General features: G+C 49.3%; 3 protein-coding genes and 1 long non-coding RNA gene across 14 annotated transcripts in view; 2 read left to right on the top strand and 2 right to left on the bottom strand.

Moving 5' to 3' along the window:
- Window positions 1-3,701: 3,701 nt before the first annotated feature.
- Window positions 3,702-11,371, bottom strand: Dusp13b (dual specificity phosphatase 13B). Its single transcript, NM_001007006.1, has 4 exons — window positions 10,950-11,371; window positions 10,021-10,194; window positions 5,410-5,630; window positions 3,702-4,157 (listed from the first exon to the last, which is right to left on the bottom strand). The coding sequence occupies exons 2-4, from the start codon at window positions 10,191-10,193 to the stop codon at window positions 3,955-3,957; spliced, it is 597 nt and encodes a 198-aa protein (NP_001007007.1). The 5' UTR covers window position 10,194; window positions 10,950-11,371; the 3' UTR covers window positions 3,702-3,954.
- On the top strand, window positions 3,982-7,525 carry LOC108352868 (uncharacterized). The gene is made up of 2 exons (XR_015638599.1): window positions 3,982-4,349; window positions 5,714-7,525. It is a non-coding gene; the product is annotated as an uncharacterized LOC108352868 (long non-coding RNA).
- A 113-nt stretch (window positions 11,372-11,484) lies between the features above and the next one.
- Samd8 (sterile alpha motif domain containing 8) overlaps window positions 11,485-23,200 on the top strand; it is a 55,201-nt gene continuing 43,485 nt past the window's right edge. For 2 of the 11 annotated variants that reach the window (XR_015637954.1, XM_087585504.1), the window contains exons 1-2: window positions 21,109-21,144; window positions 21,198-21,338. Coding sequence is in view for 3 of the 11 variants with exons in the window: in NM_001012040.2 (NP_001012040.1) it covers window positions 21,165-21,338 (174 nt within the window). In the remaining 8 variants the exon portion in view is untranslated. 11 annotated transcript variants of the gene reach the window in all.
- Window positions 16,438-19,063, bottom strand: Dusp13a (dual specificity phosphatase 13A). Its single transcript, NM_001162408.2, has 3 exons — window positions 18,915-19,063; window positions 17,886-18,103; window positions 16,438-16,637 (listed from the first exon to the last, which is right to left on the bottom strand). The coding sequence occupies exons 1-3, from the start codon at window positions 19,061-19,063 to the stop codon at window positions 16,438-16,440; spliced, it is 567 nt and encodes a 188-aa protein (NP_001155880.1).

Below are 23,200 nucleotides of genomic sequence, written 5' to 3'. Positions count from 1 at the left end.
GCTGCTGACAGTGGGTGAGCAGGAAATAGCAACAAGGTCTGAGCTGTCAGGAGGAGGAGGACCTCCGGGAATTGGGGGTAAGTAGGTTGGGCTGTTAGCTAGGACTATGTCCGATCTGGATAATTCCAGTCCCCACCAACTTCAGGTTGGACTGAGAAAAGCCATCTCTCCCTAGAGTTGGAGCAGCCATACACGGTAGGGCCCTAGATTCTGGAGTGAACCTGGGCCCAGCAGCACGAGCCTTCAGAGGTATGCCACAGAAATGTGAGAGCGCCAGCTGGCAGCGCTTGTCCTAGATCCTGAACCTACATTCCGTTCTGGTTTCTTCCTTGGAGCCTCAGTTGACTTGTGTATGAAATGGGGGTGTGAACCTACCAAGCTAGAATGCTTTCAAGTAGATTGTGATTTGCAAATAGATTAAGGGGGGCTAAGATCCAGCCCAGGGGTCAGTTTTACCCTGCCAGGGATCCTGAGTCGGGACCCTGTCCATTTGGGAGGAGGGGGCACAGGCAGCTTGTTAATCTGGAGTGCTCTGTCCACAAATGTGGTTTGCCCAGACGCTTTCCAATTTGCACCAAGGAGAACCATCACCCCCCAAGAGTAGACTAGAGAAGGGAACCTTCTTTAAGCCCCCGGGGGAGCCAGAATTGGCTCTACAGTCTTGGTGAGAATTCTGGAGAGTCTAAGGGGCTTATGAGTGGTCTATGTTAGGAGAGGACACCAGGGGAGCTGGATGAGAGATGTGTGCAGTGCGGCAGGACAGAGAGACCATCCAGTCCCAGGATGTGCCAGGATCTGGTCTCCTTAATGGCCTAGTGATGTGAACCCATGGCTGCCGGCCCATAGACCCACAGAGCTGTACCTGAAGGGGTTGCCAGGGGCTATGTCAAGGTTGACAGCTCTTCTGGTTTTAGTCTGAAATGTTCCCTTTAGGCTCACCTATTTGAATGCTTGGTCCCCAGCTGGTGGTGCTGTCTGGGAGGTTTTGGAACCTTTGGGATGTGGAAACAAATTATGGGTGATTGGCATCTGAAAACTCTACCTTTTTCTGATCTCAACCATGGTGCTGAGCAGTAGCTGAGAACTTTAGATTCTGATTCACAGGCAGCAGGCAGAGAGAGAAAGAGGGAGAGGGAGGAAAGAGAGGGAAGAAAGGGAGAGGGGAAGAGAAGGAGGGAGGGAGGGGAGGAGGGAGGGAGGGAGGGAAGGAGGGAGGGAGGGGAGGAGGGAGGGAGGGAGGGAGGGAGAGAGAGATTGAGAGACAGACAGAGATGGAAAGACAAAGACAGACAGACACAGAGAGACTTTTGAAACCTCAAAGCCCACCTCCTGTGACACACCTCCTCCAACAAGGCCATACCTCCTAATCCTTCCCAAACAGTTCCACTAAATGGGAACTAAGCATTCAAACATAGGACTCTATGTGGGCTGTTCTCATTCAATCAAGCACACTGAGTTCTCTGATTCCTGGTCAGCCACAATGTAAGCAGCCTTAAACTCCTGCCACCAAAGATTGAGCAACTTTGAATTTCCTCAGAAACTGAGAACCAAAATAGTGATGTCTTTCTTTAAGTGGCTTCTATCAGATATCTTGCAATAGTGGTAAGAAAAAAAATCAATAAAAATAGCTATTGTTGGCACAAGAACGGTGGTGGGAAACTCTGCTGTAAAGTAGGGAACAAGCTAGAAGAGAGAGTCTGGGGGTGGGGTACAGGATTATGAAAAGTTCAGCTGAGGCTGAAGGCCTAATACACTAATGAAGGTGGCTAGTGGAATACCCAGGTTTGGAGCACAGGAGAGAAGACTGAGGCTGGGAGAGCCAAGGCTCACCCAGAAAAGTAGGAGCATCTGGGAGATAAGACGCAAGACGACAAAACCCAGAGAGACCTTCATATTCTAGGGTCAGTAGAAAAAATCTGAGGAAGCAGGAGAAAAATGGGACCAGAGAAAAGTGGGGAAAGCAAACCATTTCACCCTAAAAACCATGAGCAGGTCATGCTGTTTGCCAGTGAGGAACCCAAGGGAAACTTTCTGTATTGTTTTCTTCATCCTTTTCTCCTGTAGCCCAGGCTAGCCTCAAACTCACTATGTCCTAGGGATGACTTCGAACTGATCTTTCTGCCTCTACCTCCTGAGGGTTGTGGCACACGGGCACCCAGGTTTATATCATTCTGGGTGAGGTGGTTTGAATCAAAATGACCCCCATAGGCTCACAGGGAGTGGCATTACTAGGAGGTGTGACCCTGTTGGAGTGAGTGTGGCTTTGTTGGAGGAAGTGTGTCACTGTGGAGGTGGGCTTTGAGATTTGGGATGCTCAAGCCAGGCCCTGTGTCACTCTCTCTCCCTACAACCTGGTGATCCAGATGTAGAACACTCGGTTTCCTCTCTGGCATTGTGTCTGCCTGTATGCCACCATGTTTCCCGCCGTGACGATGGTGGACTAAACTGCTTAAACGGTAAGCCAGCCCCAACTGAATGTTTTTCTGTGTAAGAGTGGCCATGGTCATGGTGTCTCTTCATAGCAATAGAAACCCTAAGACACTGAGGATCAAGCCTAGAGCCCCGTGTGCCCTAGGGAAACAGCTCTACCAATTGAGGACGTCCCTAGTCCCAGGCCTGTAATTTACTATGTAGTCTAGCCTGGCCTTCCTTGAATGTACTCAGTCCTCCAGCCTCAATGCTAGGCCCATAGGTACTGCTCCTTGCTGTTTTGTTTATAATGCCGTGAATCACACCCAGAGGTTTACATATGCTAGGCCAGCGCTTCACCCCTGCCCTACACCCCTAGCTCCAACAGTCAGTTTTCAAATTAACTTTTAAGACTGTTCTTTTTTGTTATAACACTTCTTTATGGGGTTTTTTTGGGGGGAGGGGAGACGGGTATATCCATGTCATAGTAAGTGTGTGGAGATGAGAGAATAATTTGTGGGATTTGGTTCTTTCTTTCTACCGCATGGGTCCCAGGGATTGAACTCGGGTCGTTGTGTTTGGTAGCAAATACCTTTACCTGTCCAGCTGTCTCTCACTTGACCTTAATTTACTTTTAAAAATAAGCTTGATTTTATTATTACTGTGTATAGGCATGATGTGTCAGGGTGTGTATGTGTGCCCTGGCATGAGAGATACCTTCCTGGCCCCCATTCTTTCTCTTCATGTTTATAAGGTAGAAGATGGTGCTTGGGTTGCCAGGGCTTACACTCTCACTGGATCCCAATGGTGAGTTTTGATTGTGGCCCAGAGAGGATGTGACACTTGGAACTTTTTTTTTTTTTAAGATTTATTTATCTTATGTGTAGAAGTGCTCTAGCTGCGTGGACACCTGCAGGCCAGAAGAGGGCAGCAGATCTCATTATAGATGTTTATGAGCCACCATGTGGTTGCTGGGAATTGAACTCAGGACTTCTGGGAGAGCAGCCAGGGCTCTTAACCACTGAGCCATCTCTCCAGCCACTGGAATTTTTTTTTTTTAAACAGACAACCTTAGCATTGGGTGAGGGTACAAAAGAGACAAGATGAGGACTTAGTCGCCTGGTCCGCAGCACTGGAGCAAACCTCCTTTTGAACCCCACCTGCACGGTCTCCTCAGTTGGCCTTGTGGTATCAACAGGCTACTTCTTCCACCAGACTACTGAGTCAGAGCTGGCAGGCTACCCTAGGACTGTGGCCCTCGTGAGAGTAAAGCCATTGTCTACAAACCACTGTTATTATGATGAACCTTTTATTATAGAGACAGTCTGAAATTTCTTCTGCATAAAGAATTTCTCTGCTGTGTCAGGGGACTCCACTTGTTGAGGGCTGCCACCCAGCCCACCCTGCCTCTGCTTCAGCGGAGCCCTGACTTGCTGGTGCCATCTCAGGGACTCTGGAAACAGCCAAGGCTGCCATTCCCAGGGCCAGGTAAGTCAGGTTAGGCCACGCTGGATGGAGGAGTCAGGGCTTCAAGTGCTCCCTAATTCAGAGTCTCCCTGTTTCCCGCCTCAGCCTATTGTCCAGAACCTGGAGCTGTCGGAGGAAGCCTGAGTTGGGACAGATATCTCGGTGGGCCTGCACCGTCTGGATGGCGTCTACCAGTGTCATATTCTCGAAGATCATGAGGAAGGCCAGGACAATTGTAGCAGAGCGGCTTACCCCCATGGCGCAGTGGACCAGCACTCGGCCTGTAGGAAGACCCAAGCTAGCATTGGTGACCTGTTCCCATCTCACCTTTGGGAAGAAGGGACATCTCTGGCCATCCCTTCAGGGACAATGGAAGCTCAAGATCACACAACGACTTAGTATAAGGCTAAAGAGCAGCAGGGCTCCCTCTCCTGGTGTAGAAGGGCTTTCTCTGGTAGCCATTGCAACTCTAGGTGAGGGTCACCAAACTTCCATGACCTCTTGGATTTGCACTTACGTCTTCCCTCTGGGGTGCTTACCCATGAGTCTTTGCAAGGTCTTGGTGATTTCTGCCTAGTATCTGGCTTCTTTCTAAAGAGTATGGTTATTCTGGGGATCAAAATGGATGGTATGAGAGTGTGTGTGTGTTTGCATGTGTGTGTGCGTGCGTGCATGTAAGCGTGTGTGTGAGCGTGTGTGTGCATGTGCATGTGTGTGCATGTGAGTGTGTGTGAGAGAGTGTGTGTGTGCATGTGAGTGTCTATGAGGGTGTGTGTGTGCATGTGTGTGAGCGTGTGTGAGAGTGTGTATACATGTGTGTGAGTGTGTGTGTATGAGTGTGTGTACATGTGTGTGTGAGTGTGTGAGAGAGTGTGTGTACATATGTGTGAGTGTGTGTGTATGTGTGTGAGAAAGTGTGTGCACATGTGTGTGAGTGTGTGTGTATGAGTGTGTGTGTATGAGTATGTGTACATGTGTGTGTGAGAGAGTGTGTACATATGTGTGAGTGTGTGTATGTGTGTGAGAAAGTGTGTGCACATGTGTGTGTGTGTTGATGTAATGGTACGCATGAGAGTATAGGTGTGCATGCATGTACACACATGCATATATGAAGGCCAGAAGTCAGCTCTGAGTGTTGTTCCTTGGGTGCTGTCCACTTTCATTTTTTAAGATGGGGTCTCTCACAGGTCTGGACATACTGTCCAGGCTGCCTGCCAATGAGCCTCAGAATCTCTCTATTCATCTATCTGATGCTGGAATTATGAGCACACACTACTATCCCTGCCTTGTCCATGTGGGTTCCAGGGATCGAACACAGATCCCCATGCTTGCACAGCATGTACTTTCCCAACGGAGCCGCCTCTGCAACCCCATGCTGAATCTTAGTTATATCTGAAGTCACTGGCTTCCACCATGTACTCATTAAGTGGCAATAACCATCTGATCCTACTGCGGGAGGGCCTCTGACAGAGCTGGTGCTGTGGGCTCCCTACCCACCCTGACCCTAACCCAACCTCTTCCCCAGCAGCTTACTTCGGGGAGTATTGAGGGCATCTCTGATGTAACGAGCAACAGGCAGAAAGTAGACACTGAGGTCAAAGAAGGGGTTATCATCGGCCTCAATGCCATAGTACTCCACGGGTGTTCCACGGTAAAACTTGGCGCCTGTGTCCACCTGAAACTTGCCCGCAGCAACATTTACGACATGGGTAATGCCCAGCTGGATTAGACGGCTCTTGTCTCTGGCAGCATACCTGAGGGAGGGTACACGGGAAGTTAAGGGGTGGGGTGGGGCTCACTGGGTCGGAACTTACCCCTCTCCTCTGTTCTCCTGCAGGCGTGGAGACTGAACGGTGAACCGCCCCGGTGAGGGCAATCCTCCAAAACAGTGCTCACGCTTCTATGTGCCACAACCCTTTAATACAGTTCCTCATGCTACGCTGACCCCCAACCGTGGAACTGTTTTCATTGCGACTTCATTGCTGTAATTTTTCTACTGCTGCGTACTTCAGTGTGGATGTTTTTGGAGACTCAGGATTGTCAGAGGGGTCGTGACCCACAGTGTGAGAACTGCCACTCTGAACCTTTCCCCTAGGGAACTTCCCGGATGGATTTAGCTACGTGCATCAAAAACCTTAGAAAGGCATCCATGCGCTGTGTAAACACCTTCTTCTAGGAACAGATTAAAGGGAGGAATTCTAAATGTGCTGAAAGGTGTTATATAAGCCAGATTTAATACTATTTGAAACCGAAATATTAGGGAAAGAAACATTTTCTGACGGAAACAAAAACTTATTAAGTATAGTACGGTAATCCTTTTTCATCCATGGTTTTACTTTTTACCCACAGTCGACTATGCCTCCCAAATATTTTTTTTTTAAATTCTATTGGTAAACAACTAATAGATTTCAAATTTTGTACTGTCCTGCTGTGTTGTGCCTGAGGCTGTCATAGCTAGCAGTCGTGGTCAATTTTACAGGTCTATGTAGAGAAAACCTTAATTGAGAAATCGCCACCATAGGACTGGCTATGGACATGTTTCTGGGACGTTTTAGTTATTAATTGACATGGGAGCATGGAGCCCCCTGTGGGCAGTACCATCCCCTAGCAGGTGGGTCTAGGCTGTGTTAAGAACTGTTGCTAAGCAAGCCAGAGGAAGCAAGTCAGGAGGTAGCATTCCTTCATGGTTTCTGCTTCAAGCCCCTGCCTTGGCTTCTCTTGATGATCAACTGTAATTCCTCCCCAAGTTGGTTTTGGTCAATGTTTTATCGTAGTGACAGAAAGCACACTAGAACAAGGACAAGCATCCCCCTTTTAGCCGGTGTATACACACGGCATATGCGATATTACCTGCTAATTACTGGCTATCTCGGTTATGAAATTGACTAACACGGTATCACAGGCAGGCCTGTGTTCTATTAGCCCTCGCTTAATATAGTAATTACTCCATTTTGTTATTATTAGTGTTACTTAATCTAACTTACAAATTAAACCTCTCAAAGGTAGGCATTCATAGGGAAAACTGCAGCATATGTTATGAGCTTTTGGCACCGTTTTTAGTTTAGATATCACAGGGGAACATGGGACAAACCCCTCAGGCAAAACAAGTTCCTGTGTATCTAAATCATGAAATACCGCAAATCACTAAAGTGTGGTGAATGCAGGTAAACAAGGAAGGGTGTTTACGTTTTATCAAGAACCTGTGAAGATACAGGATACAAAACAGAATGTTATAAGAATTTTTGAATATGTAGTGTGATTAATTTAAAAAAAGCTTTCCTTCTATATAAAGCTCATCTCAAAACGGTATTACAAAGTGATGGCAGCTTTACCAAAAATAGCACTGTGAAAAAGCACACAGGCACTTTTTAAAAGTCTACAAGGATTTTCATCTCTGGGAAAAAGAGGAATATTGTTAACTAGATATTCATCTGTTTTAATTATTCTAGAGTCCGTTTACGTATGTAGATGGGTGTTTTGTCTGCATGTATATCTGCACATCAGAAGATGGCTTTGGATCTCACGGGACTGCAGTTACAGACGGTTGGAGAAGCCATGTGGATGCTGGGACCTGAACTCTGGACCTCGGAGGAGCAGCCAGGGCTCTCCCTAGCCCAGTGAATTCTAAATACAAAGGGAAAAATTATAATTTTTCTATATATTTAGTCTATATTTTCTTTTTAAAAAAGATGTATTTATGTTCAGGGGCGTTTTGTCTACATGTTTGTCTGTGTGAGGGTATTGGATCCTCCAGAATTGGAGTTACAAACAGTTGTGAGCTGCCGTGTGGGTGCTGGGAATCCCAGTCTCCTGAAAGAACAGCTAGTGCTCACTAAACCTCTGAGCCATCTCTCCAGTACCCTATATTTGTAAAATTTCCCAGCATACCTTAGTAACCACTCCTAGGACCACTATAATAGTTAAAAATGGGATCAGCGCCAATGGAGAATTTATGAAATAGTCACACAGTAGAATATCATATAATACTAAAATTAAGCCACAGCTACACAATGCCTTGTGTCGCACAACTTTAAGCCACCGAGGCAGCCCATGAAGTACACACAAGATCATCTGTTTGCCACACAAGTGTGGGGACCTGAGCTCAAATTCTGAGCACCCACATAATCGGCAGATGCAGAAGTGAGTGCTGTCTCTACCACTGCTCCTGCAATGAGATGGCTGGTAGAGACGGGAAAATTCCCAGATACCTGGCATGTACAGCAGGACAGTAAGGCAGTAGACATGTTCTCTCACCTCCACACATGCACTGTAACATGTATGCACCTGTGTTTGCAGACACAAGAACATATGAGTGCATACACACACACAAAGAAAAGGTTTGGGTTTGGGTTTGGGACAGGATCTCATGGAGCCGATGCTGGCCTAGAACTCCCTATGCAGCTGCAGACATCGTGCACAGATCCTCCTTTTACATGTGTGTGCCATCATTCTCAGTTTTTATGTCATGCTGGGGATTGAACACATGACTTTGTGCTTGCTAGGCAAACGCCTTACGAACATAGCCACATTCCCCAATCCCCAAAAGATTTTTTGTTTTAATTTATGTGTATATGTGTACTCCTGTGTGAGTTTGTGGGGCACCGTGTACATTCAGGAGCCTATGGAAGCCAAGCCAAAGGGGGTGTTGGATTCCCTGGAACTGAAGTTACAGGCAGTTGTAAGCTGCCATGCAGTATGTGCTCTTAACTGCTGAGCTATTCCTCTAGCCACATAAGATAAAATTTAAATACTTTGCTCTTACTTTAGAAGGCTGACAAAAGGCACATCTGTAGTATTCAGGGTAAGACCTGAAATAAAAATTAAGGCTGCTTTTGAGTTGGGCGCACATGGCAGTCATATTAAATGATGTAACACAGCCCAGAGAACATAGCATGCATTTACTCCTCTGTGGCTCCCGGGTTTTATATAGCTACGTAAAAATCACGTATGTATTACACACATACGACACTAAGGCCGAAGCAAGGTTATCTGGTGGAAGGAACCAGACTAGTGGGAGGGAGAGAAAAGGTGGGTATTGGTGGGGTGGGGATGGGGGTGCACAGTGGTGCATGACTTGGATCCCAACACTGCAGGCAGAGGCAGGTGGATCTCCGTAAGATCAAGACTAACCTAGTCTTCCTAGACAATCGCAAGTTAGCTACAGTGAGACCTAGTCTCAAATTTTAAAAAGAAAAAAAAATGAGGGGAAAAATTGGGAGTTGAATAAGGTCAAATACACAATAACTTGAGAGATCTGCCAAACCCATCCCTATATAGAATATACAAAATACCAATTAAAAATGAGACAGGCATGGTAGCGCACAGCTTCAACCCCAGCACTTTGAAGGCAGAAGCAGGAGGATCTTTATGAGTTTGAGGCCAGCCTATTCTACCTAGTCAGTTCCTAGACAGCCAGTGAGGCTCCAAATCAATAATGGTGAGGACGATGATGGTTTCAGGTAGGCTAGACACAGAGCTCAATTTGCAGAGTGCCGCCTAGCACAAGCAAAGCCCTGGGTTTGATCACCAGCACGAAACAGGCATGGTGGGAAGGCACACTTCACTTGTAAAACCAGATCTTTGGAGGTGGAGGCTGGAGGACGGGAAACTCAAGGAATCCTTAGCTTCAGCTACATAGGGAGTTTGAGCCGACTTGGGGTACTGGACATCTTGGAGAGAAAGAAAGAGAGAGGAGGAGGAAGAGGAGGAGGAGGAAGAGGAGGAAGAGGAGGAGGAGGAGGAGGAGAGGGAGGAAGGGAGAGGGAGAGAGGGAGAGGGAGAGAAGGAGAGGGAGGGAGGAGGAGGAAGGGGAAGGGAAGGGAGAGGAGAGGAGGGGAGGGGAGAGGAGGGGAGGGAAAGGGAGAGAGGGAGGAGGAGGAGGAAGGGGAAGGGAGAGGAGGGGAGGGGAGGGAAGAAAGAGAAGATTCATCATTTAAAATGTAGTTACTCACTAAGAAGGATCACTTCTAAGGCACAGGTTCTCTATCTCATGTCCTGAAAGATGAAACTGTGGTACCTGCTTCCATCCTTAAACACGAGAAAAATGCGTGCCGTGGTGAGAAGCATTGGGCGCCATCTGGAGGAGGCCTGTCCTGCTACTCACATCCTCCAGCCACCCCTAACCCCTACGTGGGTCTTACTTACGCATCTCCCAAGAAAAGGTTGGGCCAGACTTCATTGATGTGGGTCAGCGTGGAGGTCCGACGGACCCACAGCAATCGCTGTAGTGAGGCCAGCGTGGGTGGCTGGTACGGGGACACCTGGACTGCCCCATGAATCTTTGGCTTCCGGAGTTCCTGCTTCTGCAGCGAGTCCATCCTGGGAACAGAGCAACACGACAGTAGCTGGAGCAGGCTCCCCGAAGGCGGGGCCAGTGAACGAGGAGGCCTGTGTTGCAGTACCAGGAGCCAGTGGGTTGCTGTGGGGGCCAGCCTCGGCTATGCTGACTGAGGCTATTAACTGACTCAGCTGGGCTGGAACCTAGAACTCTTTCCTTGGGAACGAGGAGGACTAGAACTCTCTTGTCAACGCCATGGTGTTAAGCACACCTTTCCTGAGGCCATGGATGTTAGAAATGCTGGTCTTAGGGACCTCGGGGATCTCTGTAGGGCTAATCAGTGCAGATCGCACCCCTTAAGTCACTGGGAACCCCAGTTGGCTGGGGCTCCTGGAGAGGACCCAGGATGTCTCTCCAAATCCAGGCAGCTCATCAGCGGCTCCCACCCCAGCTGTTTCTAAGGCTGATGCCTGAGGTCAGAGACTCAACTACAAGTTGGCGTTAGTCAGCTTGTTCACGCCAGATGAGCTGGTGCCTCTCATAAGCAGAATGTGTCCCGTGTGGTGTGTCCCATGTTTCACCGGGAGGGACACTGAAGCTTGGGTATCGATTCAACAATACCCAAAGACAAATGGCTGGAGACTACCCTGGGCTTGGTATCCAGCGAGTGACTTCAGTTCATTCCCTAAGCCTTCCAGTTGCCAGGGGGTGGTCAGCAACTGGTGTGTCTCTTCTAGGGAGCTGTCAGGGCTGAGCTACACATCCGTTTTCAGGCCCCAGGTTTTTTCCTCCTTACCCTTGTGGTTCAGGCCAGTGCATCTGTGCAGGCCTCACTGGGATGGAGTGAGTTGTGTCTGGAGTCAGCTGGCTCAGGCCATCCGGGACCTTGCAGAACTGAGGTGTCAGAGGCACCAGAACCCGGGCCTGGTGCCTTAGAGGGAAGAGGGACCTACCTTGGCCAACTGCCCCTGGTTCCCTCAAGGAGTAACTAGAGAAGGTACAGACTGGGTAGAGCATCTTTTCCCTCTGGTAGGCATTGCCAAGACCAGAAAAAGAAACCGGCACCCAGGAGGCCACTGGCTTGGCCACACTCACCCAGCGAGTGGATGGTGAGTTGAACGGAAGGGAGGACCGGCCTTTCTCCCTCATCCCCCTCTGTGACCTCTCTGGCAGGCTGAGTGGCCTGCCCCCTACCTAGGGCATGGTCTGGGGCCAGGAATAGGGGTTTGGGTGCAGGGCAGGCTGAGTGGAACAGTCCTAAGGCAGGTTCCGTCCAGAACTCAAATGCTGTGAAGCGCGTAGGATTCCAGGTCCATGCATTTGAGCCAATGGGTGTGCGTGTGTTGGGGGGTGGGGGGGATGAAGACTCATCCATGCTGAAGCAGCGGCCCTTAATCTCTCCCTACTGCCTCTGCTGTTGAACACACGTGTCCTTCTCGCCATCCTGAAGACAGGAACCACCCGAAGAGAGGTGCCTGGGGAACAGACTCCCCTTAAAACTTGGCAAGGGTATATATCCTGGGACCTAAGCAAGGTTTCATTCCTGTCTGAGCCTTAGTTCCCCCATGGTAAAGACTCCTGGGGCTCCCTGACTTTCCTATGCTCTGTGGTGTTCTGCTGGCTGCAAGAGAAAGGAATGGCTATATGAAGTAATGCCAGGGCAAAGGACATTAGGGTGGAGGTGACCCCTGAATCCAGGGGAGTCCAATAGCCAGAAGCCACTAGGGAGACTCCTCCAGCTGTGAGTGGAACTAGATGGGATTTGGGGAAGCCATAGGCCCCACCACAGGCCTGCTGAATTTGACATGGGATAATTTTGCCCTCTAGTGGCCAGTGGCTGCCAGGCAGCACAACTGTGTCCCAGGAGCTGGGTGGTGGTATTTATAGGATGTCCTTAGCTTCCCTGGTCTAACTCACATCTATAGGAAAGATTTTTCTTAAGACTTAGGGTCTCCTGGTCCGGTCCTCTGAGGGCTCCTTTCACCTATCAGTCAAAGCCAGGTCCAGCAGCTCACTCAGTGAACCATTCTTTTTTTTTTTTTTTCTTTTCTTTTTTTTTTTTTCTTTCCTTTTTTTTTTTTTTTTCCGGAGCTGGGGACCGAACCCAGGGCCTTGCTCTTGCTAGGCAAGCGCTCTACCACTGAGCTAAATCCCCAACCCCTCAATGAACCATTCTTTAAACTTTAGCATACCCCACTACCACCACCACCACCACACACCAAAGGAAGCCCAGGGACTCAGTCAGTACTCTTGATTCCTGCTACACCCCCCCCCCCCCGGTCTATGGAAGGCCCTGGTCAACACTGACTTGTACACCTCACTATGTCAGAAGGAGGCATGGCTGAATGTCCTGCAGGACCAGGCCACTGTTTCCACTCATGATAGTCTTCACATGGCTCCCTGGTGCTACCTGGCTTCTGCTTCCCTGTGACTTCAGCAGAGGAGTTGCTTCTGTGGACAGTGGTTTTCTTGCCCACGCTACCACTGCTTACAGGGCCACACACACTTACCTTGTGTTGGCATTGGTAGCACCTCGAGCTTCCTCTCTGTTGCCTGTCTTTCACTTTGCCCCGGGGAAAACAGCCTTCTAGAATACCACCCTGCACCCTCAGGCCTTGCTCAGCCACCCAGGGACACGGCAGCTGTTTGCCACCTACCTCTTTAGGTGTAACCTCAGAACACATTTCTCCTGGTCTCTTCTGCTGTTTCCTCTCCGTCTCCCTTCTTCCCCAGGGGAGCATAGACCAAGTGGGGCTAGCGTTCTCACAGTAGGACTTCGAGGAGTCTGGGAAAGAGACTTTGGCAGGCAAATGCCAAGGGTAGGGTGTAGTGGTCTCTGCCCAGTGTACATCCCTGGAGTCCTGGAGGGAGATAGGCCTGTGTGGGAGTCTGTGAATGGGATCTTCACTAGGGGCTGCTGGGAGACTCCCATGACATCATAAGTGGGATGTGCCTCCTGGAGGCCCTGCATCATGGGAGATGCCACATAAATGAGGTGTTACGTTATTTCTGTTGCTCCAATCCGTCTCATCCCTTCAGGGCTCAGACAAAACCTGTAGGGGGCGGATTGCTATGGCCTGTGGAGCTTACACCTGGATCTCTGTGTTTCACGAGTGTATTCCCAGCTTAAGGAAGCATACTCTAGACCAGACAGAGCCTAGAACTCATGTCTTCACGCTGAGTCCACAAGGTGCTCTCACGAGGCAGACAGTATCAACATCCCCACTTTCCAGATGAGAAAAATCGAGGCTCAGAGAGATAAAGGCAGTTCGCCCAACGTCACTCAGTAGCGAGAGGCAGTGTTCTGTGACTCTAGCTCTGACCCACTTGGATTCCCCCAACCCAGTCCTCACAGTTGCCCAACACACACAGGCGTAGGTGCCCTGGGCCCTAGTACCCAGTATTCTTGGGGGAGCCCTAAGCAGAGGCCCATTCACCCACCTGGAGGGAGATCCTGCCCAGGTTGTCTTCTGCAGTCCACAGCTTGTGCTGCCGGTTCCCAGCCGCCTGTCTCTGCACACTTGATGCTGTTTCTATTTTTTGATTTGAGTTTAATTATAAAGCATGCTGTCGTCTCCCTTTTGCCTCCCCTTGCCACTCCCAACTTGTCCATTGGTCCCAGGGCACGCTCAGCCAGGTACTTTCTCCTTGGACCCAGGCCTTGGTCTTAATGTTTAGCATACAGGAAGTTCAGAGGGTTGCCTTCGGTGTGTGGTATGAGTGTATTTGGGTAGCTGGGGGGTGGGGGGAGGGAATCAAGCAAACCATCTTAAAAATTCCCCTTGGAGCCTGGGTGGTTAAATACACCTTTAATCCCAGTACTCAGGAGGAAGAGGCAGGCAGATCTTCGTGAGTTCAAGGACAGCCTGGTCTACATAGTGAGGAGTAGTTCTAGGATAGACAGGTGTTTTACACAGCCACAGTGAGACACTGTCTAAAACAACACAGCACACATATACAGCAGAAAACCACCTCCCTTTGGGAATGGAAGGTGTTGCTCAATGGTAGAGCACTTATCTAGTATGGTTGAGACCCTGAGTTCCATTCCAGCATGCCCAAAACAAATACCTCCCAGCCCCCAATCTCTTGCCTTTCAAAGGTTACCAGAACTAGGGCCAGAAATAAAAAGCCGGGGAATGTATGCTGGAGGACACAGAGGACGCTATCTCAGAACATACAATGGCAGGACATCGTGCACAGGCCGAGGGGCCTCTATTGCAGGGTGACCAGTTCAAGCTCACAATCCGGCAGGCTCCGACAAGGTAGCACAGAGAGACAAAGTTGTCAGGGACTATGGGGCAGTTTGTGCACCCAGTAGCTTTATCCAGGAGCAGCTCTCTCTTCCACTGCCCTCTGCCACTCCCTTAGAAACAGACGGCCCAGGCGCCTGCCTACTTAGGGCCCACTGGATTTGAAATTAAAAACTATCCTTTTAATCCAGATGCTCTAGCCATACACCCATACCATAATACTCTCCAGCCCTCACACACACACACACACACACACACACACACACACACACACACACGCACACACGCACACACACATGCACACACCACACACACAGCCTTAGGTCCACCGAACTCCCGGCAGCTAAGACTTAACCACCGCTGAGGACCTTGAGCCTCAAGAAGAGCTGGCGAGAACAATGAGACTCACTCTCCTTGGCCCTATCAGAGACCTTGGGGACCCTGTCACAAGAACCTCAAAGACTAGTTGACAGAAAACCCACTCCCACCTGTGGAGACTGAAGACAGCGGCTGAGAGGGTGTGTGAAACGCTGGAGGGAGCCGTTGGAGCAGTGGGTTCGACGGTGAGCACCACACTGGGCCCCTTTCATCTTCTGGGCATCTACTTGAGCTAAGGCTGCCATCAGGGTCAGGGCAAGGGTGGCAAACTGACAGAGCCTGGTGGCAAAGGGTAAGGACTGGCTCTGGAGAAGAGAGCACCGTCACGTTACAGGCAGGTGAACGAAGGCCCAGGGCGGCTGGGTCTTTAGGACAGGAGCAAGAGCTGTTACCTAAGCCTGCCTCACCTCTGAGTTCTCTGTGGCAGGTTGAGTGGATACAAGATGAAACAGTGAGGGTAGGTTTGATAGCCATGGCTAATGGAGAGAGAGCGCCCCTCTTCACAGCCCCTCGCTTTGTGGCCTCAGCTGTGGGGTTGCTTGGTACAGTTGCACAGCCTGTGTGCTGCAAATCTCTTGAGGGCTCTCATGACACAGCTGATTCTGGGGACGTCATTTTGACAAGTTGTGCAATGTTGCAGCTATGCTCAACCAACTTCCCCCAAACCAGCTGTCTGATGGGCAAGACACTGAGGTCAGAAGTGAGGGTGTCTGATATCCCAGGCTAAGGCAGCAGCGTGACAGGGCACACTGTGAAGTCTGCTGCTCTGCCACGTGTCTCATTCCTATCTGGAGGGGAAAGAGCAGGTCGTGAACTTTGGCTGGGCAGCACCCGAAACCAGGTAGAAATAATGTGTGTGTGTGTGTGTGTGTGTGTGTGTGTGTGTGTGTGTGTGTATATGTATATAGTATATATATGTATGAAATAGAATGTGTAATTATATTATATGATATATACTATATAATTATATATCATATATAGCACACATAATATATCATATACCAACATATCATAATACCATCTATCTATCTAATTTATGGTATACACGATACATGTTATATATAGTCTATATATACTATATGTATGATGTACATATATCACATAAGACTTCCTAACACTAACCTTTCCTTCCTTGTCTTTCTCTTTGATTCACCCCACTCTCACACCTCCGTGTGTGTGTGTGTGTGTGTGTGTGTGTGTGTGTGTGTGTGTGTGTTTTGCCTTCTATCATGTTTGAAATAGGTTATCCTGGCTTTTTTTTGTCTTCCATTTCACATGCCACATCCACTAACTTCCAGGGATTCTTCTGTGTCTATCTCTCATCCCACAGCTAGGTCCGGCCTTATGTGAGCTCTGGGGATTCAAACTCGGGTCCTCATGCTTGTGTGGCAAGTGCTTTATCCACTGAGCCGTCTTCCATCTTTCTCTATTCTCTGGAGAGCTAATGAACCCAGGTGGGAGGATTGCCTGCCCGGCCATGGTGAAATCTTGGATGAAAAGGGGAGCCCAGCAGCTTGGGAAAGGGAGTGGGTCCTCCCTTCAGGCACACAGCTTTGCTAATCAGTTTCATCGCAGGCTCCCTGTCCAGGCCTTCAACGGACTCCTTGCCGCCAACCACACTCAGCTTTGCCTCCTTGACCTGCCTTACCTGGCTCTTCAGCTCTGACCTGCACCCCGGAGTTGCTGGTCCAGCTGGCAGAGCTGGCGGAGGAAGCCGCGGTTGGGGAAGATCCATCGGTGCTCGCTCACGGAGATTACAGCCTGCCGCAAGGAGAGCTGCTGGTGCAGCATGAGGTAAGCCAGCACCAGCGTGGCAGATCGGCTCACGCCCACCACGCAGTGCACCAGCACCTTAGCTGAAGAAGACATACAGGTGAAGGACTCCTCCCCACCAGCCAGCCCACCCAAGGGTCGGGGCCAAAAACCCAAGGTCTGTTCCTGATCCTGTCTTGAGGCAAGTCCCTCAGCCTCTTATGGGCCTCGGTGTCCTGATCTTTCAAATGAGTAGACTGAGTCTTGAACTACAACCCAAACCCTCAACACGACTTACAGAAGCCTTCGAGACCTAGCCCTTCATCCTGAACCTCCCCTCAGCCAGAACCCACTGCAAATCTCAGCTCCAGGAACGAAGGCTAATTTGCAGTTCCTTGGCGTTGACATGACCTCTGACCTTTCCCCCCTGACCTGGGTCTGACTAGCCTTTACTCATCCATCCAGTCTCATCTACACACGGCTTCCTCTGTCAGCTTTCCCCACTGCTGAAGGTGTTAGGAGAGTCACAAAGCCACCAGCCCTTCCTGCATGTGACCCAAGGAAACTGCTGTGGAGGGAAGTCCCCAACGCCACGGTCCTCAGGATTGAGTATTTGTGGAGTTCTTCATGTCTGCTCTCTCATATCAGTAACATTCAGAATGCATCACTGTTTGATTAGCACAGGAGCAGATGCCCTGGCTTACTTAAGTCTGACTTCCTAGAATTTAGTTCTTTCCTTGACACGGGGTGAACAATAACCAGGTGATGGGTGAATGGATGAAGGAAATAAAAACATGTCAAAGTACTTTGGCTATTACAAAGCAACATGAACTTTACCAAATTCCTCATCATTAAAAAAAAAAATATGAGGAAACAGAAACCCAGAGGAAAGGACACACTGGCTTGCCCAGGGTCACAAAGCGAAGGGGGCATGGCTGTTTCCCAAGATGAACAGACAGTAAGGGCTCCAGCCTCTCCAGACCTGTTGCATCTTGGGTATATTGTTTCATTCATTTGGAAGTCCGTTGGGGCAGACCTCTGGGTACCGTGTGGTGCTTTCCCAGGGCTGCCTGACGAGGAGTAAAATTGTTCTGACGATTCGGAGACCAGGCTTCCAGTCCCACAGCTGCTCCTAATTTATTATGGCTTTGCTATTTGGCTTCACTTTCTTTATCTGTGAAGCAACGCCATTAAATAAAATGTTGAGGCATAGAGGGGAAAAGAACAAAAACAAAACAAAACAAAACAAAAAACAAAAACCAGGGTTGGGAGGATGCTGAGGATTGAGGGGAGATTGGATATCCTTCCCACTAGTGAGCAGAACGGAATATGGGCTCAGCCTCAAGTCTTACCTCCAGGCGTGGCGAGGGCTCGGTGGATGAAGTCGGCTGCTGAGGAGAAGTAGGTGCTGATATTAAAATCAGGGAGGTCGTGGGCTGGGATCCCCAGGTAGGTCACACTGCTGCCATAGAAGTCAGGACCCCCCTGACAGTACAGTCCTCCGTGGGCAGCATTCAACACATGGGTGATCCCCAACTTCCACAGCTCAAATCGGTTATTTGCCGTGGCCCTGGCAAGGACAGAAAGGGGGCCAGATTTGGGCTGAGCCTCTGGGTGGGGAAGGAGGCTTGTTTGACCCCTGCTTTGGGAAGAGTGAAGCCATAAGGGTAAAAGGGGGCCTAGACTTCATCGATACTGAGCTGAGTCTGCATCTCTCTGTCCCAGCCCTAGAGATTTCTGCTGGTAACATTGGTGCTGCGAGGGTATTTTTTCTTTTCTTTTTTTTTTTTTTTTGGACCCCTTTTGTTGTCTCAGGCAGCCTGCCCCCACCAAAGGCAGGAAGGAAGAGATTGCTTCAGCCCTGAGAACTACCTACCCCTCCCTTCTTGCCACATGTCCTACTACTCATAAACATCATCTAGAGTTACTTATTCACCACGTCATACCTGCTACTAATCTACAAATACTTAGAAATGACACCTTTTCTGATTCATCCCGAGTCAGGCTTCTCCACCCACTCACAGGAGGCGAGCTGGGACCAGAAACTATGATCTATGTCTACGCCATCTTATATTCCTAATGTTGCTTGCCCGACTGTTTTGTTTGCTGTCTTAAGATGTGCTTGAAGACCCCAGGGATCTTCCAGCCAGGAAATCTCTCAGATCTTCCCAAAATAACAAAACCAAAACACTCAGGCTCCCTCTAGTGTTAGAAACTGGTCACCAAGTCGCTCCTGGCACTTGGGAAGTCCAGAGAAGATTCTGGCCTGAGGCAGGTTAGAAGCAAACTAGTTCTGTTGCCTCTAGCCACCTCCTCAGGGAAAGAGTTCAAGGATTGACATTTCTTGCCCGACTCCTACAACCGTGTGAGCAGCTACTCACGCATCTCCTATGAAAAGGTTGGGCCAGACTTCATCCACCCTGCTGCAAGAGGATCTCCCTGCCCTCAGCAGCTCTTCCAGCTGCAGGACACTGGGGCAAGGTGTGGTTTCTTTTTCTTCCCCAAGTTTTGGGATGGAGGCATCAGCCATGGGCCAGCCTGCATACCCGGGTCTCTGCCTTTGCCGTCAGGTCACTCCTCTCCGTTTCCCTGTGTTATTTCTCCTTGCCAGAGATTGGCATTGACAGGTGGGACAGAGTGACTCAGCAAGTCCAGGGGCCTACGAATAGAGTAAGATCTATTTCCCTTAAGCCAACTCCTACCTCTAAAGTCTCTGAGAACATGGAACTGGACCCCTGCAAGTCTCTCTCTCTCTCTCTCTCTCTCTCTCTCTCTCTCTCTCTCTCTCTCTCTGTCAGATTCTTCTTTAAAGTTCAGGGTATATCTGCCCTGGAGAATTGTTGCAAGGGTCAAACGAAAGGTTCACTGTGTCTGACATAGGGTAGGCACTTTAAAATAGGTTCATTCGTAGGTTTAGAGCCTGCACAGACTGGATCTGAGGACAAGAGTTAAAGCAGAGAAAAGCACTGAGAAACGTCTGAGTGGGCCACAAATAGGGTGGAACACCAGTGTCTGCTGCATTGGAGCCTATGGATTGTGGAGCACAGGGGACATTGTCTGAACTGTGGAGTCACAGAAAGCATCTAACGTGTGCCTGTAAGGTTCACATGGAAGATTTGAACAATTGCTCTATAATGAAGATAGCTTTTTTTTTTTAAAGAGAAAGCTGATGAGTCCTTTTATGTCAAATAGGTGATCATTCATTGCCCAAGGCTCTGAGAATCCACAGACATTAGAACCATTTTTTTTTTTTCTTTTCTTTTTTTTCGGAGCCGGGGACCGAACCCAGGGCCTTGCGCTTGCTAGGCAAGCGCTCTACCACTGAGCTAAATCCCCAACCCCTAGAACCATTTTTTAAAAGAATTACTTTTTATCATTAAAAATATTTTATTGGCACTGGAGAGATGGCTCAGAGTAAGAGCACAGATATACATGCAGGCAAACATTTATTACATATCAAATAAGTTTTAAAATTATTTTGTTTGAGTCCCTACAAATGTGTATGTGGGCTGTGTGCATCCCGTGCCTGCTGGGTCCAGAAGGGGCTGTTGGATCCCTTGGGATTAGAGTTCTAGATGGTTGTAAGGTCGCATGTGGCATTGAACTCGAGGCATTGAGGTATCAGGGGATTAAACCTGCTTTTCCAGCAAGAGCAGCAGCAAGTGCTCTAGTGACTGAGAAACATCTCTACCCCCATCAGAATCATTTTGAGGATGAGAGAGTCCTCTGCCTACAAGGGCGGGAGATGAGATGTTTTGCCTTATTTCATGCAGCCTCATGGAGCCCCTAAAGGGTATGAGCACAATGGGCAGATTTCTGCTCTCCTGTCCACCTTAGAACCTGCCCCATTTCAGTACTACCAAAGCTGGTTCTGCATTGTTCAGGAAAGTAGAGTCAAAGGAGGGCTGAGATTCAAGCTGCAGATGGCTTCAGACTTGGATTCTGTCGATGTCAGGCTTGGTTTAGAATGGGGTGTTCTGTTAGGGTGGGGTATAGCAGTGCCAGGAAAGGGCAGTTTGAGGTCGAATACCAACTTGGATACATATTAATTGTGCTACGTCAGGCTACAATGTTTCTTGACTTTTCTGTGTGAGAGATCTACTTGGCAGAATTGGAACAACGATTTAGAGTATATAGTCTCTAGCATAGACACAAAATAAAGGGACAATGAACGGGGCTGGGCAGTGGTGGCACTCGCCTTTAATCCTAGGACTCGGGAGGCAGAGGTAGGTGGATCTTTGTGAGTTTGAGTTCAGACTGGTATACAGAGGGAGTTCTAGGACACTAAAGCTATACACAGAGGAATCCTGTCTCGAAAAACACCAAAGGGGGAAAAAAAACAATAAATGGTGCTACTTGAGGACTGACTGAGAAGGAGCTAGCCCCTTCAACGGTCTCATAATAGTCTTTTCCTAGGCTACAACCCCAGTTAACAACACACAAACCCTCGCCTATCTTCGTTACAACTCACAAATTATGCTTGGGCATGACGCATGCGCTCTCATCCTCCCCGTGTTTTCCCCGCCTCTTCCGGTTTTGGATCCGCCCCTCCCCCGTAGCGCCCCGCCTCCCGAAGTAGTTCCGGTTCGGCTGGCCGCTACTGGCGGCACGGCTCCGACGGGGCCGGAGCGATGCCCGCGCGTAGCCGAGCCGGCTCCCGCCAGCGCTCCGGCTCCCTGCCCCGGCCTTCGCGTCTGCCTCTTGAGGCGCTGAGCTCCGCCTACGCGCCGAGGACCCCGGACTCCGACGGCGCCATAGACACCGGCTCCGAGCTGGGTCCCGGCAGCCCGGCTCCCACCGCGGAGGTGAGCGGGCGCCGAGGCTGATGAGAGGGGAGATTGGGGGGCGCCCGCAGCCAAGGGTGAGTGGAGAGCTGGGGGCGCTAAGGGCCGCGGGGAGACGGTTGGGGGAGCCGGGGGAGGCCGCTCTGGAATGGAATCTGGAGGAAATCAGGGGGTTGAGCTGCCCCGTGGGGAACGAGGGACGAGGCGCAGGGGCTGGGCCCCTGCTACCCAGATAGTGAAGAAGGGACGTGCAAGAGGGGTACCCGGAATCTGGACCCGGAGGAGGAGGTGCCCCGGGTTGTGGCCATAGAGATGAGGGGTGGGAAGAGCTGGCCCCGGGCCGCCTGTAGCCCGCAGGAGGGCAAGGTAGCCGGGTGGGGACTGACAGCCACCTGACTCGGTGGGAATGGTGGTTGGCTTCGCGGGGCCGGAGTTAGGGTTGGCTGGAAAGAGGGAGGTGCTGTCGGATGGGAAGTCGTTTGGCCCAAAGGGTAGAGAGAAAAAGTCCAGGGGAAAAAAGGAGCCCTTGGGGGATCTAATTTAGAGCCTTGGCTTTTTTACAGGTTAGTGTCTTTCAAGGTGCCAAAGATCTCTGGGTAGTGAATGAGGGCTTTGGGTCTTGCTTGTTTGTGAGCCTTTTTAGAAGCTGGATTGCGAGGGGTGGGTATGCATCGCTGACAGGGACTAGGGGAGGCGATTGGAGAGAGGAAGTGATGTTCAGAGAGGGTAGTGATTTGTGAAATAAAGATGTCACCCAGATTTCTTTTGACGTGAGTGATTTCTTTGTGCTTCGTTCTTAAGAAGGTTCAGATGTCAGGCAAGTTTAAGTCTGTAATACATTACCTTTAAATTTTAAAAATTAAACCTGCAAGGGGAATTCGGACGCTTGGATTTTACAGATAATTCAGTGTGAATTGTTAACACTTGAATATGGCTTGAGTTGACCCGCATATTGGCCACAGGATGGAAATATGGTCCGTGGGAATTCTTGGGTTAAGAGGGCATTTACTACAAGAAGTGAAACCACCTATAGTCCAGTAACCTACAAGATCCTCCCGTTGGCAACTCGAGGATCAGGGTTACCTCGTAAAAAATTTGAGGGGTAATTTTAACAGCTTTTCCAGGATCAGTATTCTCTTGCTATTTAGAGACTTTCCTCATGAATGGAATTTTTTCCTATAGTGATCTAAAAACATAAAGGTAGTAAGGGGAGGTTGTGGTTGGCAGCTGACAAAAGGAATTGAGCACACAGGTACTTTTTCTAGAAGATGTAGTACCAAAGCTGTAACTTCTGCCAGAAAAGTATTGATCCCAAAACTTTGTGTTCATATAACTAAAAGATGGTATCATGACTCCTACGACTGTTAATTGAGGCTCAGTGAGGCTCCTTGCAGCTTCTCAGATAGGTTTGGCCACGTCCTTAGACATTTTAAAGCCGGCTTTTAATTATTTTCTACTTTAAACAAGCATCTACTGCTTAATCCTCACAAGATTATCATTTACTGATTGCAACAAGCTTTTAAATTGGTTTCTGTGAATGGGCCTTAATGCTCAGACCAGCAAATGATCAGTGGATAATAATTTCCTCAAAGAATAGGACATTCCTTTGCTCTTCTGAGGCTGTCAGAAGGGTTCTTTAATAAAGATGATCTTTAGATGAAGGATTTTAAGTAGCCTTACTGTTCATGGTTCTGCTTTCCCTGGCAGACTGGGAACCTTCAAAAGAACTTGTTTTTGTGCTAGCTCTGATCTTTTGGGGGGGGGGAGGTTGGGGGGCACGGTCTCAATGTGTAACACAGGCTAACCTTTAACCCAGGATTCTCCTGAGTTAGCCTCCTGAGTGCTTGAATTACAGACATACACTACCTCACCCAGCCAAATTT

The sequence above is a fragment of the Rattus norvegicus genome, chromosome 15, assembly GCF_021556685.1.
Source record: "Rattus norvegicus strain SHRSP/BbbUtx chromosome 15, alternate assembly SHRSP_T2T, whole genome shotgun sequence".
In the NCBI taxonomy this organism is placed as follows: domain Eukaryota; kingdom Metazoa; phylum Chordata; class Mammalia; order Rodentia; family Muridae; genus Rattus; species Rattus norvegicus.
The sequence above is the reverse complement of the archived record's forward strand: the minus strand, read 5'-3'. Positions and strand labels throughout refer to the sequence as shown.

Coding starts and splice junctions, on each gene's coding strand:
- Dusp13b (NM_001007006.1), bottom strand. CDS start 10,193: ATGGACTCGCTGCAGAAGCAGGAACTCCGGAAGCCAAAGATTCATGGG. Junction 5,631..10,020: donor AACCTTTTCTTGGGAGATGC/GTAAGTAAGACC, acceptor ACCCTCCCTCAG/GTATGCTGCCAGAGACAAGA. Junction 4,158..5,409: donor TGCCCTCAATACTCCCCGAA/GTAAGCTGCTGG, acceptor GTCTTCCTACAG/GCCGAGTGCTGGTCCACTGC.
- Dusp13a (NM_001162408.2), bottom strand. CDS start 19,063: ATGGCTGATGCCTCCATCCCAAAACTTGGGGAAGAAAAAGAAACCACA. Junction 18,104..18,914: donor AACCTTTTCATAGGAGATGC/GTGAGTAGCTGC, acceptor TGTCCTTGCCAG/GGCCACGGCAAATAACCGAT. Junction 16,638..17,885: donor AGCCCTCGCCACGCCTGGAG/GTAAGACTTGAG, acceptor TGTCTTCTTCAG/CTAAGGTGCTGGTGCACTGC.